At 45.7% G+C, this 21,195-nt stretch overlaps 1 protein-coding gene across 3 annotated transcripts; it reads left to right on the top strand.

Annotated features, from left to right (window-relative positions):
* Positions 1 to 812: 812 nt before the first annotated feature.
* Positions 813 to 14,917, top strand: mapk6 (mitogen-activated protein kinase 6). Of its 3 annotated transcripts, none has more exons than XM_086225476.1 (8): positions 813 to 1,180; positions 4,421 to 5,263; positions 5,367 to 5,684; positions 11,119 to 11,263; positions 11,648 to 11,812; positions 11,895 to 12,090; positions 12,288 to 12,405; positions 12,536 to 14,917. In XM_086225476.1, exons 2-8 carry the CDS (start codon positions 5,027 to 5,029, stop codon positions 13,616 to 13,618), a joined length of 2,262 nt encoding a protein of 753 aa, XP_086081602.1. In that variant the 5' UTR covers positions 813 to 1,180; positions 4,421 to 5,026; the 3' UTR covers positions 13,619 to 14,917. The 3 variants fall into 3 exon arrangements, with proteins under 3 accessions (XP_086081602.1, XP_086081611.1, XP_086081594.1); XM_086225485.1 differs by lacking the exon at positions 813 to 1,180 and adding an exon at positions 2,278 to 2,500; XM_086225468.1 differs by lacking the exon at positions 813 to 1,180 and adding an exon at positions 3,344 to 3,686.
* Positions 14,918 to 21,195: the final 6,278 nt, after the last annotated feature.

Raw genomic sequence — 21,195 nt, 5'->3', positions numbered from 1 at the left:
ACCTTTAACTTCAGGTGGAGTGAGACGTGCTGTTATGTAAGAACAGATATTGAGGCAGGGACATCAGAAGTGTTCTGGCTGCTTTATTGCTTTTGTATATTGCATAATGGCCTCTCTCTGTTCTTGATCAATTATTTTATAGCATTTTATCACTCATGTAGCCCATACAGGCAACTCTTTTAGTGTTTGTTACAGAGTTGCATGGCAGCAAACCCATGCAGACCCACAGATTTATGCTGCAGGCATCACAGATCCCCCATTAACTCTTGGGTAGGAACAATAATATGAGGGCAGCCGGAGGCAAACACGAGCACCACCTCCGTTTCCTCCGATATTTTGATAACACACAGCTGCTCTGGAGCATGCAGCCATCTGGTTTAAAATATCAAACAAGTAACACACGCATAGGTTTCTCTGCAAATATGCCAGTGACCTGTCACATGACAGGAGGAGTGTACCGGGAGACCCCATGTGACAGCAGACAGATACTGTATTTCAGGACAGTCCGGTCTGTGGGCCAGGGGGGACAGCAACAACTGATCTCAGGAGCAGTCAGGACTGACTTCTTGCTGAATTTGCATAACTTGAGGAACCCCTCACTGACACTGACTCTTAGATCTGACAATCAAAAACAAGACACCTCCTTTAAGATGACTCATGGATGCATGTTTTCTAGTTGCAACACTGCGGACCAACGATGCAGCACAGCAACCAGGATGCCTTCAAATATCTCTTGTATCGTGAACTCCAAGGAAATGCAGAGCATCCACAACCCATGAGGGCAACATGATTTAAGCTGAGCAGTGAAAAACATGAATCACACAGCAACACGAGTGTGTGCCAAGTCGGGTTTGGTCCGAGACTGAGGGAGAAATCAAGTAAGAGGGAAAAATCAAACAGTGGACTTTAATGATAGTAAGTCTGGCAGACTAACAGGCCAGGCCGTACACAGAGCAGTCTCCTCCCCTCTCTGGCCTGGCCTATATTAACTCTCCACTTAGCTCCACCTCACAACCAGAGGCACATGGAATAGGATAACACATCACCAAAGCTGTGAGAATACTCGTTGGACTGCACTGACACCTTTCCACCTGTCGGAGGAACAGAGTTGGATATACTGAATATATTCTCCCCTTGGACACCATGTTGCTTCGGTCACCTCAGGAGATTTTCAGCCATGGTAAGTGACAATAACTTACACAAAACAATGTGTGTGTGTGTGTGTGTGTGTGTGTGTGTGTGTGTGTGTGTGTGTGTGTGTGTAAGAGAGAGAGTCATGCCACTCTCACTGGCAGACAGATAAACAGAGTCACACAAAGGGCACTCTGGATTGCACCACTGTTTGACCTGAGAGCATTAGGGCACGGTGAGAGTCTACCGTCAGCCGAAGTAGTCAGATGTGTTGATATGCACTGATTGTCTCATCCTGTAACAAGGGAGGCCCGCAGCCACCAAGCCAACCAAGGTGTTACAGTGAGCTGGGTCCAGAAACAAATTCACTCAAGGGAAGATTTCCATTTTCTTTCAAAAACAGAAAAAAAAGTTGAATGAATTGTTTCTTTAGAGCCCATCAGGTGAGAAGTGATAGGCTACACAGCCTCTCAGGTCCCGGCACACCTCCTCCACAAATTAATTTTTAACCACTTATGTGATCAAATGCAAATAAGAACGAGTGACAAAGGGGTTGGATGAGCTAACAGGCGAGCGATTCCATTAATACACTCATGAAAGGAGTCGTCTGTGCTGTGGAGGTGTTGGAGTCTGGAGACGGATGCTGGAGCCCTGGTGGGCTAAGCTCCCTCCAGTCCCAAACAGGCTGAAGTGACCTGCAGCAAGCACATTCTCTTCTGAGCATCAAGCAAAAGAAGAGAAACACAATGTAAACACAAATACATCACAAACTGAGCTGCCATAGCACATGCCCAGGAGGATCATCAACACACATCTCTCAGCTAACCAAAAAACAACGTCTTTCTATCAGCCTTGGCTCCTGATCCTAAACTTATATTACATAACTTTACATCCACAAATGTCACGAGAGCAGCATCCCTGTATTAAGAGCTGTTCATGCGCAGCATCTCTTTATCAACATCCATCTGAATCCCAATAATAACAACAATACGACTGTCCCAGTCTGTCGCATCTCGGTCCGCATGCGAGTCCGCATGCAGAGCCCATCCCGGCCTGTGAGAAGCATCTGCATTCCCGGGCACATGGTCCCTCACATGGTCTGCCTGCGGATGCTGATGTAGACTGCAGCGGCTGTGATGCTGCCACCCTCTCGCCCGCCCATTCACAGCACCGACGGTGAGACAGGACACCAGCCGCAGCCCGGATTGTGATGGATATGAGCAGAGAAATTAAGGGATGCCTTTCTTGCTATGCTTGATATCTTGTGGTTAGAGATTAGAGCTTTGTGGATCTGGGATGTGAGGTCGGAAAAGGGAAAACATCCGGCGCATCTTCTTGCCAGATGGACTTTCTAAATCCGCAAGCCGCAGTAAGTGACGAGGGAATTACCTCAGCGACTATGGGGTGCTGTTTACACCACCTGAACACGGCATTTAAACCAGCTAGGAGCGCAAACTGATGAGGGAGGGAGGGATCGATGGTCTGTCAGCAAATGAGCTATTTACCGACAAAGCAGCTGCTGTCATATAGCGTCTAAACGGCGACATTTTGCGCATCATACCCTAAATCCTCCGCAGTGGTTCCTCCGGAGTGGGATGCAGTTTCCTCTGATTCTAGAAAGATTTAAACTACTAAAAGCTGCAGCGTAGGTTCTGAGACAGCGAGCACCTTCATTTAAACAACACAGGCCGTCCGTGTTGTTACCTTGTCGTCGTGGCCGTGGGACGGTTGAGTACAACCTAGCAGATTACTGTTGTCTGCAGCTCGGACGCCTGGCACCGGCGACGGGAACGACGGGAGCCTTCAAGGCGTGTAAACATGGATTTGGATTTTGAATCAACCGCTGTCACGTGATCTCCAAACACCTGTTTTCAATGAATCCCGTTGCTTTCATGAAGTACTGGGAAATCCAATATTTGTCTTAAAAAACGCGCATCTCATAATGATGACGTAAACGCAAGTCAAACGATAACGATGTATATTTGGCTTTTCGTAATTAAGAGTGGTTCCAAGACATTAACAATATTAGAGAAACGTTGTCACACACACACACACACACATATATATATATATATATATATATATATATATATATATATATATATATATATATATATATATATATATATATGTGTGTGTGTGTGTGTATACACTTTTATATATGTGAGTGTGAGTTTAGTATAATTTATTGCGTACTATTTTTGAACCCGGTGAACCTTGACTTGTTTAAATAACTGAGATAACAACAACAATATAACAGTGAAAGAAAGTTCAGGATATTTTCCTCTTCGTGTTCAAACTTATTTGAAAACAGGACATCCCCCGATCACCGAAATAATGACGCCGTCATCCGACAGAGGCCTCAGTGGGCCGGTGTTCCAGGGATGTTCTACGGTCCTGAAGGCAACACGGTGACGTCACCAAAGCCTTTCATAGACCTACCCAGCCTAAATGGCGATTGCAACAGATCCGCTAAGCCCGAGGAGCGGAGCGCACTTAGCCCTTTGCCGGGTTTGACTGATTATCAAACGATACCAATGCGACGAATACGAGCTGTAAGTTGTCCCTCATGAGTCTGTTCTATCACTGCCGTTCTAATGCTGTTCGGTCCGGACCGTGGCCAGCTTTGTGCCGCCGAGCGTTACCAGGAGAGCTGTACCACGTAGTCAGCTCCCTCCGCCAACAACGCCTCCTTTGTTCGCCCAACTAGCGGGTTTCTTCGCCAGATATCGCTTTTTTCCCGCTGTTTTCGACCTTCACTCCTTTTATTCGCGTGTTTAATCGTTTGACCACGTTGATGTCTCGATGTTGATCAAGTGGATTGTATCATAGTGGCTTCAGTAACGTTGCCATTCAAGGCTGTCGCGGATACCGTGAAGGCCGAGAATAGGCGGCTCGAAGGTGGAAATGTCGGGCCGAACGGTCTTGTTTGTCCTTTATCAGCGTATTTGTTGTTTATTTCTCTACCGTCATCTCGGATGTTAATGGTGTTTTACAGAAATCACATTTTATTACCATCAGTCAACCGATTCCGATGAACCGACTAGCATGCGCCCGGATTGGGGGGGGGGGGGGGGGTCGTCGCTATTTATGTTAAACTGAAGCTGGCTGGTTTTCCAGTATTACTCTTGGGACCCACCACCCCACACTCAGCATACTTAACCTGTGAAAAGGACGCTATATTATTAGAATTTTTTTTAATAACCCTATCATGAATAGATGCCTATACCTGACCTTACATGTTCTGTACTCCTTTGACCTGCTTGTTGTGTCTCCTCTTGTCTTTCAGGTTATATTCAATTAAAATGGAGGATTTTGATTGCGACTGTGGCGAGCTTGAGCCACCTGATCATTGAAGGTGGTAGATTACTTTAAAAGATTAGAGGCTAGGCTCATTTCAGTTTTTTTTATTTGATCAGGTGACTTGATCTTTTTTTTTTTCCCAGAAAGACAATTAGATACAGAATTTAACAAAGAAAAAGTGCATTTTAGCACATTTCATATGAAGCTGCTCAGGACCAGTCATACACTGAATGTATCTGCACTGTGAGGATGCAACTAAATGCTTTTAATTTAGTGTAAGTGCATTTGAATTGGCCTCAGCATCCATTCCATTCAATTTATCAGCAGATATTCACCCTTTGGGCTAGAGGGGGAATACATTTTGGCAACTTCCTATCTTCATCAAAATGGAGCGAATGCTGAACCACACAGCAGTGTCCTGTATCTGGCAGTGACCGCCAGACAGGGGAGGAGGGGTACTTGGTAGCTACAGGGTTAGTTAGCTCAGCCTCTGAAGCAGTGGGGGGATCTAACTCATAAATTCTCCTGTTACTTAAAACAGGCTCGAGACCAATCATTAGAAAAGCTTGGCGTTTAAGTTAAAATAGTTGCCATGGCAGAGAAGTTTGAGTCGTTAATGAACATCCATGGCTTCGATCTGGGTTCTCGCTACATGGACTTGAAGCCTCTGGGCTACGGAGGGAATGGCCTGGTGTTCTCGGCTGTCGACACCGACTGTGACAAGCGTGTAGCTGTGAAGAAAATTATCTTGACTGATCCCCAGAGTGTCAAACATGCCCTCCGAGAAATCAAGATCATCAGACGCCTGGACCACGACAACATTGTCAAGGTGAGGTGCACGGTGTGTGCTCACATTGCCTGAAAACTGAGTTTCATTGTACTTGTATAATTTCAACATTTCCATGGTACTAACCATCTACCTTGACCTCCAGGTGTTTGAGACCTTGGGTCCTAACGGTCGCAGGCTGACAGAGGACGTGGTGTCCCTGACTGAGGTCAACTCGGTCTACATTGTACAGGAGTACATGGAGACTGACTTGTGTCAGCTGCTGGAGAGGGGCCTTCTGTCTGAGGGCCACGCCAGGCTGTTCATGTACCAGCTCCTTCGGGGACTGAAGTACATCCACTCTGCTAACGTGCTACACCGTGACCTCAAGCCTGCCAACCTGTTCGTCAACACTGAGGACCTGGTACTGAAGATTGGGGACTTTGGACTGGCACGCATTATGGACCCCCATTACTCCCACAAGGTAGCGCCCACATTTGAGTCACTGTACTGGTCGGTCTTGTGTTTGTGGAAAGTCTTGCATATTTGTTTATGGTGATGAAACACAGGGGATATTTCGAAGTATAGCGTTCCAGTGAGAGCTGATGTTGCAACACGTCCAGGCTCTCTGTCCAGAGATGAGCGCTTTGTTGCCCTCACATGTGATGTTTATGTTGCTGAGCAGTAATGTGGCGCTCCCCAGGGTGACGCAGTTTCACAGCAGGAAGTAAACAAGACAGGATGTGTTTCCTTGAGGTAATGCCTCTTTTCCCTTCTCAGGAGAAGCGAGGCCATGGAAAAGTCAACGCTGGGAACATTGGGGTTGTTGTTTTTTTTCCCATTGACAAACAAAAATAGGATTGATAGAGAAATCAACACAGCTCTGCGTCTTGGTTACAAAATGAACTGGTTAATCGTTAGGTAAATCCACGTTCACATGCTAAAAATGGGTAGTTCAGCCTTGAGCTCATCTCTTCATGAGGTTCCATTCTCTTTCACCCTATGAGTTGATAATACACGTAGTCTCAGAGAAGGCTGTATTCTTTGCCTTCTCATGACATACGAATGAAGTGAAACTGCTGAGTTACAGCCCAGTTTTGACCTCGGCAAATGTTGAGTTGTTTGCATTGCAGTGTTTGCTATAAACCTGTTTTCTTGTGTCGAGCAGTGTAATGGCAGAGAAGGCTGCTTTCTTCTTCAGTATGGGAAGAGTAGATTCCCCCGTGTAATTGTAGCAAGGTGGAAGGTTTATATTGCCCCTGTGTTTGTCACCTTCATGAAGGGATGTGGAAATTCCAGTTGGGGCCATATGGTCTCGTGTTGTGTTAAAGTGCTTCCCTCTCTCTCTGTGAGATGGTCTCATACACGTGTCATAGATTAGTCATCGGTGAGTCTGAAGTGAGCTCACGCGATGTGATCCTCTGGCTGGCTGGCTGGCTGGCTGGCAGGCACAGCTTCATTCATTTCCCTTACTCAGCCAGGATTCTGCCACGTCTCGCACACCCTGCTCACACTTGTTTGTACCAGAACTGCTAATTTTCCAGCACATCCCTGTTACTATGCTTAAGGGGTCTCATCGCATTTTAAGCTCTAGCCTCTGTTTTCACATGAGTCATAGCTTGCATCGAGACATTAAGTCTGTGCCGTATGGAGGGGGAGGGCTCAGTCTTCTGAGAAGAAGGGAGTTTCTCAGAAGACTGCGTAGCCACCCACCAAACACTGCTGTAGTCCTCCCTTGTATCAGGATTGCCATGTTTCTTTGTCGTGCTTTATAGAAGCAGTTTACCTGTAGGGAAGCTTGCACGCCTGTTCATTCTGTGTGCTGCTGCAGGGTAGCAGACTATGCTGCTGAGTTTTTGTCAAGCATGTATGGTCATATTGTCAGGCTGACTTAAACCGGATGTGACCCTGCTCTCCCGTACAAAAAGTGCTGCTGTGTCTTGTCTGTTTCAACTGCGATAACAATAGCAGTGTGTTGGTAGTGGGGGGGGTGGGGCGGGGGCGGAGCAATCCCCATTAGCTGCTCTTTCATGGCACCTATAGTCATCTGATAGAAAGTGTTCCAGACCAAACAAGGCTGGTTCATTAATGAACCCATTAGCCCCGAATGATGCTAAGCTGGCCGGTGGAGTGTTCAAGCGTTTGTTTCAGCGTGGACTTGGCACTGGAGCACAATCACTGGGGGCAAGCTTGCTTTCACAGCTCCCCTCCACATCTCACTGGGGTTGAGTGAGCAGCTGTGAGCATGGCATTTGAATAACATCATGTCTAAATAAAGTGCTCTTTGCTAGTGAACACCCAGATCCCTGTATAGGCTGCATAATCCTCAAAAATATCCAATGTGATCATTTTGATAAATGTTCCCATATTTGGGGGAATGTTAATTTCAACATCAATATTATTTTCATTTTCATTAAAAACCCCACTGGCACAATAATGTGATTTTTGGGGGATCTGTACAAACATGTTTCTTTACTGTTGCTTATCTGCTTCTTATCTGTGCTTCGCCGCGTGAAAGGTGAAAGTCTGTTGAAACCGGGTTACCTACATAATAAAATTGTCCACTTCTACTTGAATTTGGTGCCCTCTGGCCTGAGAACAGGCAGGAAGGGTCATTTTTGCACAAACAAAAGAGAACCTACAACTCTTCCAATTCACTGCGCTGCCTCCCAAAGGCAAACCCGCTGCTTTGTAGCTGGAACTGCAGTCGGAGCACAAGTTGTGAGATCAAATTAGTTCTTGGTCCTCCATGACTAATCCAGACCCTCTCGTTGGCTACTCTGCACTGTCTCCATTAAATTGATGCTAAACTGCTGATATTTATTTATTTATTTATTTTAGTTTTTTAGTTTTTCAGCTTTAACTCTTGGAATTATTTCATCGCGTTCTTATATTGGACAGTTAACATTGAAGTAACCTTTCCTGAGCCACCTTGTTTCAGTAGCACAGAGCCTGATGGTAGAGATGCACCAGCTGCATTTTTCTCGGCCAATTCTGTTTTGATTTAATTTATTTATTTTTAGCGTGATCCGCCATTACCGATTTTTGCCAATTCCAATTTTCTTCATCAGAACTGTACTTGACAAAATGTAAAAACATTAAATTCAACTTTTCTTCAATGGAAATATAAACTTTTCCATAATGACAGAAAGCATTACTCTTACAGTTTCCCCGTAACTGCACCAGGTGACTGAAGCTTTTCTTAATTAAACAACTCTGAAAAAGAGGAGCATATAAAATTCTGTTGAAAATAAGTTGCTGGGCCTGACGTATCTTTTACGTGTAGAACATAAGCAGCTGAACACAGCAGTCCATGCAGGACAGGAGAGGCTGCAGGCTGGTTCTTGGCTCCCAGCTCTGCCTGCTAGTTTAAACCACTTTCTACTTGTTAGCTTCTTCAGACCAGGCAGGCCCAACCGGGTGATGGCGTTTGACGTGTCTGATTAGGTTTGTTGTTTGTACTTTTGTCTCATTCTGGAGAGTGAGTCTCTGTCGTTGTTTATTATCCGTATTTAAAATGCGGAACAGGCGACTTGTAATTATTGGACTTTCTAACAATTCGAGGCCAAAACCTCTTCCGATGTCAGCAAATGGCGCGTCATCGAAGGAGAGTTTCTCACTGAACAAATGGGTGTAGTGGGGCCCAGGGAAGACTTAGGGGAGGAGAACATTCATTGTATTAGACGAACAATGCACATTGCACTGCAATATTTAATTTAGAGTGGCCTTATGACAGTTTGCCTTTCACAGGTGTTATACTTTACTGCAGTTTGAAAATTGCAGTAGACCTTTGCTGTTTTATTTAGGCTTTGAGTAGCTGCGCAGCCCCAGTTTCAGATATGTGATATCTGGCATCGCTTTCCTTTCCTTGTCTTGCTCGGTTTAATATTTCTCATGATTGCCTTAAAGTTTGAATTGATCCTGCTTGGATTTGAGTTTTCCGGATGAAGGTTGCCAAGACGATTAGTTTTTCTGGACTATCGTTCCTTTTGATCTGAGAAGGCAAGCATTTTCTGCCTGTGTGAAACTGGGTACTTTTGGAGGCCCAAGATCAAGAATGACAAGAATTCACGTGCAGTCCAACTCCACAGCGCTGACCCCCCCCCCCCCCCTCCCAGACAGCTCTTTGTCTTGTTGTGGGAGGCTCGCTCTCGGCCTTGGTGAAGCAGAAATACAACCTGTGTTCACCTCTAGTAGGAGTCCAGGGAGAGCAGAAATATTGTGAGTGCAACCCTTACATGTAAAAGGATTTTGGGACGTGTCTATTCAGATGTACATTAGCTAATTACTAAAATGTCAATCTGTATGACTTTTCATTGACTCCTTTTTAAAAGAGCAATTTTAGATTCTGCACTGATCTTTAGCAGATTTTTCTGGGAAAAAAAACCAAACTAACAGCAATGGGAAGGGTTCACAGAGGTCTTTTCTGCCAGACAGGAATCCTGCACAACTCCAAACCACAACTGCAAGAGCACACGCACACTTTTGACCCAATTATTCAGCCAGCAACAGGCCTGTCTGGCACCAGAATATCACAAGAGAATTGCTGGCAAGTTGATTTTGATGGCTCGAAGTAAGTCAGAAATGGGGTTTTCTCATGTTACAAATCCTAAAAGATTCTGCTGTTTCACCGGGGCCTCACAGAACCAAAGCATGAAGGGAATACTGGAATGTGAGGGTGGGGGTGTTGAAACCAAATCAGGCTCTTGCCTTTGGCCGGCAATTTGTATGAAGCAGCTCCGCCTTATTCTGGAGACGGAGGGAGGATTCAGGTTGATCTCATGCTACACGAACCACCTTTACTGACATCTGGTCAGTTTTGCGTCGATACATTTTGGTCTGACCTCAGTTGCTGTGGTTTATTAAGGTATTGAATGGGCCAATGCGTTAATGATGACAAGTCTGTCTTTATTGCAAGTGTTCCACTTAGGATTGAGTGCGACTTTATGGGAGCTGGAATGTTCACCTAATGCACTTCATGCCCTCAGCGGTAGGCAAACTCTAATCTACTCTTGAGTTCAGAGTCCATTCTTCACCCAATTGCCATGCAATGACCCGAGACTCAGGTGACTTTCGGTTAACCTAGTTTGCATTTCTGTTGCAGAATTGTCTTTAGTCTGGGAGCTCTTTCCTTCACACTGTCTGCTTGTCCGTCCTCTCTCTGCATGGCCGGCTCTATGCCCATCAAGCCAAGGCCATGGTGAGCAGTGATGCACTCCAGCATCGCGTGACATTAAGCGTTTGCAGTTCATTTAGGGCAGAAACAGGAGCTGGCTCAGTGGTGAGCTGGCCATTTTGGGCTCACCACAAACTTCCACAGCATGGGGTGTGGGAGAGGGAGACAACTTGAGGGTGTTGTTTTGTGCGCGCATGTGTGTGTGACACATCGGTCTTCGTATTCACCATCCTATCCACGTAGCACTGTGAGCAGAGTACAGATTGGTGTCAGGGTGTGTGTGTCAGTGGGGGATTATCCTGCTCTCAGAGTGCTGACGGGGCCTGCACGTGTCTGATCTCTTGGTTTTCGACTGTCTTTCTCTCTGGGGTCTTTGTCTCCATGGTGCGTTGTGTGCGTCACTGGTTCTCACCTTTGTCATGTTCTGTAATCCCAAGTTGCTTTTTTCTAATACCCCAGTTTGAAGGGATTCTGTTCTCATATCAGAGATATTTCCGTTGATAGTGAGACACTTTTCACACAAGAAATGTCACCAGGCATCTCCCAGCAGACCCTCTCAGGAGGTTTTCACAACTGTTGAAATGACCACATTTGCAACTGTCATGCTGCATAGTTTTGAATACAGTCAAAGCTTTGTTATTCCTGAACCAGAAATGGGTTTTAACAAAAACCTGTTTGAGTCATACTTTCTAGTAGCCTTTTGAGCTGAGTCCCAACTTGTGCGCCTGATTTCCTGTTACAGGGCCACCTCTCTGAAGGTCTGGTCACCAAGTGGTATCGGTCTCCTCGTCTGCTGCTCTCTCCAAACAACTACACCAAAGCCATTGACATGTGGGCCGCTGGATGCATCTTCGCTGAGATGCTTACAGGGAGAACCCTCTTTGCAGGTAAATGTTGACTCCGTTGCTTGTGTGGGATTCAGCAATGCCTCCATACACAGAAATACTGGCAGTCTTTGGTCAGGTCAGGTGGAAATGAAGCGCAGGTCTGATGAGGCCTGTGTTTGTCCTCCAACTCGGTCAGACAAGCCCAGAGGAAGCCCTGCTTTTACTGTGCTTAATTCCCTCCTTTGCAAATCCAGCTGGGACTGGAAGAAAGCAAACTGTGTTGCAGAATGACTGCGCTTGTTTGTTGAAATGGCCTCAAGCACTTGAACACAAGGCAAATATCATCTGTTCCCATGATCTGCAGCCACGCTCACTCATGCAGATGTGGAATGTTGTGTAACATTTAAAAAAGCCTCTGATGTTGGTCTCCATGGTTTTTTTTAGGGGCTCATGAACTGGAGCAGATGCAGCTGATCCTGGAGTCCATCCCTGTGCTGCGAGATGAAGACCGACAGGAGCTCCACAATGTCATACCAGTCTTCATTCGCAACGACATGTCCACGCCTCACACACCACTGGCCAAGCTGCTGCCTGACGTCAGTCCCCAAGGTACTCATTGATTCAGTAGAGCTTGCAGGCTCGTGTTTGTGGTCAATGCATCGTCCTCATCCTCCCTACCTTCTCCCCGCAGCACTGGATTTCCTGGGGAAGATTTTAACCTTTAACCCGATGGATCGTTTGACTGCAGAAGAGGCTCTGGCCCACCCCTATATGGCTGACTACTCCTTCCCCCTGGATGAGCCTGTCTCTTTGCACCCCTTTCACATTGAGGATGAAGTAGATGATATCCTGCTCATGGACCAGAGCCACAGCCACACCTGGGACAGGTACTACTCCTTCCACTCTGATCAGGCCCCTGCCTCTACATATTTTTTCTGGTGTGTCGAGCTTCATAGTTAAAAGTTTACTGTCCAAACAATAGAAATATAGAGGAGTAGGTCGCCCAACCTGAAAAGCCGGTTGGTTTCTTTTGCATAGAGCTTTTCTGTGAGTCATTTGTTTAAAGGCTTCCCTTCTGTCTCAGGTATCATGAGAGCCAGCTGTCAGAGGCTGACTGGCACTTACACAGCACCCATGACCCAGATGAAGTTCAGGTGGACCCAAGGGCTCTCTCTGATGTAACCGATGACGAGGTGGTCCAGGTGTGTTTAAAACATTTATTGGGCTCGTCTTGTCTGATGAGTAGTCTTCTCACCGTGTTTCTGAATGACTGAAAGGAATGAAATACTCACGGGTAAAAAAGGTTAAACGGTAGTTGTGGTCTGTTTATAGGTGGATCCTCGGAAGTACGCTGATGGCGATCGGGAAAAGTTCTTGGATGAGCCGTCCTTCGACTACTCCAGTCTTTTCCCGGCAGAGCGATCGTGGCAAGATGACCATCACGAGAACAAGTACTGCGACCTGCAGTGTAGCCACACATGCAACTACAAGGCGGTGTCCCCCTCCTACCTGGACAACCTCATCTGGAGGGATAGTGAAGTCAACCACTACTATGAACCCAAACTCATCATCGACCTCTCCAACTGGAAGGAGCAGCAGAGCAAGGAGAAGGCCGACCGCAAGGCCAAGAGCAAGTGTGAGAAGAACGGGTTGGTGAAGGCCCAGATGGCGCTGCAGGAGGCTGAGAAGACACAGAGTCTGGTAGAGAAGGACCGGGAGCAGGAGAAACACCAGACTCAGCCGCAGAGCCAGCCAGGCTTTGACTTTGACTCCTTCATCGCTAGCACCATCAAACTGAGCCTGCAGCCAGAGCCCTGTCAGGAGGTGGCCTTGAACGAGGTGGGCCTCCTGAACGAGCTCAACTCCTCCGTCTCCCAGCTGGAGGCTCCGCGCTCAGGCTCCATGTCCAAATCCATTAGTCAAGAGAAGGAGGAAAAGTGCCTGGTTAACCTCGCTCAGTTAGGTGGAGGGCTGGGGGTCGTAAGTGGCAACGATACCTGGCAAAGTCACCCTTGGGAGAGCTTTGGCTCCGGGGATGGAGTTGGGGAGAACGGCTGTCTGATAGATGAAGCGTGCTGGGACACTCACAAAGAGGACCACTTCCAGAAGGAGAGCACTTATACCAGCTACCTTGACCGCCTGTTCAGCCGGAAGGAGGAGGTCGGAGAGAGTGCGGCCAGCCTGGAGGTGGAGCCCTCTGAGGGTCCAGAGAGGGAGACGGACGAGAGCTTCCTCAGCAGGAACACAGAGATTGTGCTTAATATGCAGCTGGACACTCTGTCCCTGCCTGGTTTTGACAGCACCGATGACTTGCCCCTGAAGTCCATCCAGGCTTCCCTCACGCCCTGCGCTGTCAAATGCTCACCACAGATCGCCCACAAAACCTACAGCAGCATCTTCAAGCATCTTAATTAGAGATCTAGTCCCTCCCTCCCCTCCCTTACAGTGCAACATCTTGGTAGTTTTTCTTTTTTATAATATTGTATATTATTGTACTTGAATCATTTCATACTTTTTTATTATTATTATTTTAAAGAAAATTTTAAGAGTTAAGATGGGCGGTTTATTCTATTTAAGGAGTTTTGGTCATCACTCTGAGCCTTGATCACCAGGCCTTCATGGGTTAATGTCTACGCTGTCATCGCTAAACTGGCCTGTCACTCGCACACTTAATCAAGTACTGTAGACCAACGGCAGGAGAGAACGTGCGGAGCCGGAAGATGGAAGTTAGGATCTGAGGTGTTTGGCTGTGTCAAGGATGAACTCTAGACGGTAACATTGCTGTAGGCTTTTAAAGTGCTTTCAGACAGCCTTTCCTGGGAGGGGGGGATGGGGGGGGGTACACACACAGGAAAGGGGTATATGGGTTGTCCTTTTTTTTTTTTTTTTTTAAGAATTAAAGAACTTAAAAGAAGCTTCCTTTCTAACCCTTTCATACTGTAAATCTGACACATGATGCCAGCAGCAACCATTATCGTAGGTGTTAATGAAAATGTGTTATCTACCTCAAGGTAACAGCCGCGAGAGACACTCGAAGCCGCACTAGTGCTTTACACACATGACCATCATCATACCATGAAATGAAGTGGTCGTGTAGATGAAATCTGTCTCACTTTAGCATTTAACATAGTGAGGTGTTTCAGTAATCATTATTTATTTCTAGCAAATGTGCGATATTTATTTTATTGTGGTTATTTTAATGTGATTATTGAAGATTGAGAAGTTTCATTTCGGCACTATGGGCGTCTGTAAGTGTTCCTTTTGTTTGATGGTAGGACGCAAATTCATTATGTTCTAACATCAGTTGAGGCTTTCCATTTTCCATCAATATTGTCCAAAAGGATATCATTGTTTCTGTTTTTTTTTTTTTTTTTTTTTAAGTTTATAGGTGCAGTCTGTCTTTAATGAGAACCTGTCTGATTTAAAGAAGCACCTAAAGTCTTAATTTTATTTTATTTTTTTTAAATCTAAATGTAAAAAAAATTGCGTGCATGGAGGCAGGAGGAAAGGTACATTAAAGTAAAGTTAACGGTGAGTATAATGTACGTCAGTTTTAATTGTACGTTGTTTTTTTTCTGTTAAATTTCTATGTACTTTTCCAGGCAAGCATGATGAATTAGGTTAAGGTGTAGCATGTAGAACATGTATGAACTTTTTTTTTGTTATCATTGGTTCCCCTGTTCTACAAAATATCAATAAAAATACTGGCAAAGAGTTTGTCTCGCGTACAATCTTTACAATCTGCTGGGTGAACTACAGCACCAAGGTTACGATGGTCGCTGGCGGAGTCGTGTCCCCCCCCCCCCCCCCATAGACACCAGCTTCACATCCCAGCTGTCCACCCTCAGTGTGGAAAGCTGCTCAGAAATGAAGAGGATTACGTAACTACTGTTTAAGTTTTCCCTTGTGGTTGCAACCATTTCCTGCTCGCAGCAATGACGTGTGTCCCTGTGAGTACGGGAGGTGGAGTGATGACGGTGACACAGTTTCACAGCCTGCTCCGTTTCCCAACTTCACCCATGTCGAAACCACCAGGGTTGACTTTGCGTTGTCTGGTTTGAGGCTGGCAGTCATTCGGTTTGATCATTTTGGGGTGAATTCCTCACTTCTTCACTGCAAGAACACATTGGAGTATCTTGTGAGCGGAGTAAAGTACTGCACTGCGGGCGCGTTATGATGTGACAACGTGTCTTGTTCATACATTTCTGAACAAAAGTACAAACATCAGGAAGAAATGATTTGCATTTTTCTCTGGCAATCAATGAGCTGGAGCTCACGCAAGTGTTCCATCAACTCTCATTTACACATAAAAGAGGGAAGGACAAACTGGAATAGTCCTATAATTACAGTTAAATGGTGCCGCATGACGTGGCAGTCATTGTGTGTCTGCTCCAGACTGACATCCACTCCTACATCATGAACAAGGAACCTGCTGCTCGCTCACGTTACCTAACTCAAGATGATGATGTCACCAGGGGACGAAGAGATCCACCAAACCGAAAAGAAGAAAAGATACACACAAAGGTCTCCCTTTCATTATGATGTAAACTAATATGACAAATGTAGTTATGCCACATCAAATTTAGCCTCCGTTCAGAAAACAAGCGTTTGAAAAGTTCCTTGTTTTTGGTGCCGAAGAGAGACACGACAAAGTATGAATAACTGTTTTCTACAAAAATGCATTACAATGTCATCATTTTATCATTTCAAAAATATCTTTTTTATGCAGCAAACAGCACAGCGACACCTAAGGCGGAGGTCAGTTAGATGTAGCTCCTGTAGAAGGCTGGGGAGCTAGCTCAGCCGCGCGTGTCCCTCACACCATCTGACTGCTGCTCACAGTCAATCAGTTTTACAGCCATATGATCCACCGATGAGGTTCGTAACCACGGAGACAGTTCAGATGCAGCTCCAGGTGTCTCAAGGATCAACAGGTTTAGTTGACTTCTCTTCAATCATCAATATGCAAGGTAGTTGAGATGAAGCCGTCTTCCTCAAGAGTTCAATCTGCAACAGTCCACTGTATTTTTACACCGATCACCTTATGTATGTCCAGGTGTGTGAGTCTACAGGTGTCGCATTCAGAGCCATAAAAAGCGCATTATGCCCATCCCAAATGCAGTGGTGTGTTTGAAATAGCATCTAAGGTCAGGGCCTTTTTAATAGGACTTAGTATGCTTACTTTCTAATTAAAGCAACATATCACCTCAAACTACCCCACAGTAGTTTATAGCCTCATATATCAGTGTCAAGGTTCTAAAACTGTTGCTTTAAATCAGGTCTGCCCACAGTGGGGCCAGACGTTACCCATTAAAAGTTTCGATCATGCCTACCAAAAGTAAAAATAATCATAATTATAAGCAAACCATTTTTAAAATACAGTAAATCACTGTTGATGCTTTTTTTTTTCCTTTACTGTGAGGTAGAAATGCAGGATGCTGAATTATTCATTCTTTTTTCATAATTCCACCCGGCGACAGAGCGACATTTTACGCAGGACGTGGGTCTGAGTGGCTCATGCGCCGGACGGCTGAAGCTAAGCTCGAGTTCTTACAGGCTACAGTGCATTGATGGTCTCCATGTTCTGATTGTTTGGTACAGTTCACTGCATTGAAAAGCTGCCCTGTAATGTCATGGAAGTGGAAGTGGAGCTGCTCGTCTCTCGCTAATTAGCTACAACTGGGCCGCAGGTTTTCGCCACTCCTGCTGTTGCTACTTCCTGTTGGGAGGAACTGGGCCAGCTATGTGTTGTTTCTCTGCACATGTGGTAACAATGCAGTCCGCAGCCACCGTGAATGAAACCTGCTGGATGAAAGGGAAGGGATGGTGTCAAGTGATGGAATAAAAGCACCACCTAGGACACATATGCTGTAGGTCAAGTAGCGAGCACTCCTCACATGTCCATATGCCCCCCCCCCCACAGGTTCATCCCTCCATCCCTCTTTTTCATCGTTCACTGTTTAATTTTAAACGTCCGCGCCTCATTTCGAGCCCCCCTGTCCACAGTGCAGGGCCTGTCAGGTGTTGTCTGGTTTAAAATTAAATCCAGCAGCACACAGATAAGCAGCTCAACTCGCCGGACCTCAGCTGACCCTCCCAAAGCACCTACTCCTAATTCAAGGTCATGAAAGGCATTTTCTGTCCTGGAAAAGCAGCTGAAAGTCAACATTCAGCCTGAACAGAGCAAGAGTCCTCTGGCTGAATGAAAGCGTTGGCTGCTAAGCAGAGGTCAGCAGTGTGGTTGGATAAATGTGGCGAGGAGAACTGGATGCCATTCATTATGGCCGCTTGCTGTCAAAATGTGTGTCCATATTCAGAGCAGAGCCGTGCAGACTAAAGTTAGAACACAAAGTGCCTTTATAAATAGACATCAGCTCTCAGGAACCTGAACATTGAAAGCTTCAGCCGCGGCTAAATATACACACTCGCCTCGATCATTGACATCAGATCATTATGACTTCTAAGTAATGTGCAGGTTCACTAATTCAGCACATTCCCCCACAGCCAAGTAAACACAACAGGCTGCTGCTCCTCCACAACGCCTCCAGTAAGATCAGTTCTTGTCCTCCCTTCATGTGAGTCAGAGAGAGAAGACTCAGCAGCCGTGGAGCAGCTCCGAACCCCCCTGAGGCTGTGGAGCATCACTCTACTGGATGCGTACAGAGGAAACATTTCATATCCTCAGATCCCTGCGCGAAAGCGTGACAAAGAGCGATCAGCGAAATGCATCATTCCTCCATTAAAACCTAAATAAAGGATGACATAAGAAACCAAAACAAATAAATTATCCTGAAAGCGTGTTCATATTGAAGATGCCCTCATAACACGATGTTCCCTCTCCTTGCTGAGAAGGAGCAGCTGTTCCTGCTGAAGCTCATTTGTTACACAGGCACACGAGTGGAAAGGTTTACTTATCCCAAACAGAAATATAAATCACGCCGGCCAAATAAGATAAGGCATGTACGAGTTTGGTTATTATGAATGAACGGTGGCTCTTTCCATCCTACGTCCAACAGCTTGCGAAAAACCTTAATGTAACAAGAAATGCACAACAGATGTCAAAGAGTAGTCACAGTGTTTAAGGTCCCATTAGCGTGGACAAAGATTTCATGAATGAGATCAAGCCTGCTCTCCGGGAACAAACAGATTAAGATGAGGGACAGGAAATGGTCTGAAATTCCGATAAAGAGAAAGAGAGCAAGTGGCAGGGGCCTCCTACACCTGGCACCGCCGACTCTTTCCTCCATGTGCATGGACGTGCGTTTTTATAGCTTATGGCAGAAAATCATTCAGCCAGACCTGCAGTGAGTGGGATCGGTGAGATGATGGCTGCCTGCCCTCAAGAGGACATTCGTCTTCTATTCATTTGTTTGGTTTTTTTGGAGACATTTGAACTACACAAGACAATTTTTTGGTTTTATTTCTCAGCCCTTTCATGAGATGTGTGCATCTACGCATCTTGTAATTAGGAGAAAATGCAAGATGCTGTTCCTGTTGATACTTGACGGATCCTTTCATGCATATTTGTGCACGATGAGTACTGGCCATTATTTGTTTCGTATGCTAGTATCTCCTAAATCAGGGGTAGGGAACCACGTGCCATGGAGGGCCCAACACTTTAACAGGTGATTCCACTGATTAACACACCTTCAGCCACAGAAGAGTGTTAATCAGTGGAATCACCTCTTAAAGTGTTGGGTTGGAAGGAAAACCTGCATACACACGGCCCTCCATGGCACGTGGTTGCCCACCCCTGTCCTAAAGAAAAAGCAGTTGTCCCGGGTGAGTGTCGGCAATTGATTCCTTTCCAACCAGCCTGACCCTGCCTCACGGCACACGCATCACGCAGACCGAAGGCTGACATAGTACTGACACATACTCGCAGGTCTGAGCTCAGGACAAAAAGGAAAAACAAACTTATCAGTTGTTGCCAGTTTCCAGTGTCGCCTGTTTTCCAGGCTGCGTTGACAGAAAGCCTGCATACATTCCCACCAGTGTAACCATCACTCCTGTTTTCCAAAACAACACTGACCTTTGTCGGACTGTTTCCACTGTTCAGCCTCACTCACACACACACACACACACACACACACACACACACACACACACACACACACAAAACTGTAGGAAATATCAAAGTATATGAACATTTCTACGAGTGGAAATTGTGGATTTATGAAACACCTCTCAGGAGACACCTCAGCTTTATTTAGAGAAGGAGCTTCACACAAAATGATTTCTATTCACGCGAGCGTATTTTTGCTTTTCATTCACTGTTCATGAATTATTGAACATCCTGCAAACAGGCGAAGACAATTTGTTCCTCAAAGAGCGAGCGCGTCTTTACTAAACCAATGAGGGTGCAGAAAAGCCCACAGCATCAGCAGCTTCTGTTACTCGGTGTTCTTGCTGATTCTTCAGGACAAACTCCCCGAGGATGCGCCTGTATTTGGACTTAATGCACATCAACAAACGGCTGCATGAGAGATTTTCAGAGCCCGTAAGAGATACGGCTCACTCAGACCGGCTCACATGACCCCTGCAGGTTATCGGGGGTTTCACCTCACTGAAGTCTCAGCCCTGTTCACCTTGGTGCTGCCTCAGACTTGAGCACACACACATCGCTGTTCACAGGGAAATTGACTTTGCACTTTAATCTTTTTTTTTTTGTATTCAAATGATCATTGTACGAAATGATCTTCTGTGCTTCTTCCAGCACAGATTTGCTCGGAAAACAAAAATAATAATTTTAAGAAACTCAGATCAGATGAAAATGGCACCATGGAAGTCAGTCACACTCGTTAGTCACACGGTTTAGAATGAGTGAAGATTTATAGGATGACGGCAGGTCACGCTGTGAAAAGACCAAGAGGCAGCAGGTCATGAAGCCGTCCCATATCACCGAGACGGTTGCTGTGACTGTTCCGTTAAAGGACAGCGTGCACGACGTGCAGACTCAGATATATTTAGCACACTGGCAGAAACTACCGCGTCATCTTCTTCCTCTCTTGGAAAAAAAAAAGATGTTACATCATGAGAAAATATGCAGAGAACAAACAAACAAACGTTCCATTCCACACACTTAAAGACTTGACCTTCTGAGTGGGGAGAGACACACTAAAATTATAGAAATCCCATCTGAATAAAATGACTTCTGATTTCGAGGGGATGTGTCACTGGAAGGGTTGGATCATCTCTGGTGATTATTCACGTTCGACAAGACTTGGAGTCGGTCGTGTGAACGTGCGTCTGGCACGTCTTAGTCGTCCCTGTTCCACCATCGTTTGCGTGACAGTTGTTTTATTAAATAAACTTATAATGAACATGAAACTTCATGAACCACAAACAGACTGAGAGAAACGGAACGCTCGTCAACCTGATGCGCGTTGTTCTGCCTCGCGTTTGAGCTGAACAGAGAAATGCCTGCAGTTTCTCAGGCTTCATTTCAGCTTGATCAGCAAAAGCATCACAATGAGATTTTCCTTGACCCGAATATCACTGCTGTGCGCTGAGACTCCTGCATGAATGAAAACCATCGCCTTCGTATTTTCTTATCGATGTGCGGGGTACATGCAACCACCAGCTTCACCCTGCAGCCGTCACCTAGATTCACATCAGCCTCTCAGCCGGGACATGAATATGTAAATGAAATACTGCAGAAATGTCAAAGGCTGCTCTGAGGGTGGGAAGATGGCCTTTGATATTAATGGACCAACATATTTGCAGCTTGAAAGTGGGTTTGATTTATTCAAGAGAGCCTCTGGAGCCCTCAAGCTAATTGTGTGATTCTTGCGCTGAATTTATGTTACATTCACAGGGGAAAAGCACTTGGAGGCCGGAGATACTGATCAGGCACTCATTTAGCCATTTAACTCCATCACCCTGCTCCAAGCCAAACAACGTTGTTTCATGTGATATCTTTAGGTTCGAACTTCCGTCAAATCATTTGAAACCTTTAGTTAAGAGGTGATCTCCAGAGGCCAGTCGTTGTG

This window comes from Aulostomus chinensis, chromosome 2, assembly GCF_037954235.1.
Source record: "Aulostomus chinensis isolate RoL2024-O1b breed Wild chromosome 2, RoL_Achi_v1.0, whole genome shotgun sequence".
NCBI classification, from domain to species: Eukaryota; Metazoa; Chordata; class Actinopteri; order Syngnathiformes; family Aulostomidae; genus Aulostomus; species Aulostomus chinensis.
Note: the sequence above shows the minus strand (reverse complement) of the source record. Positions and strands in the feature narration are given on the sequence as shown.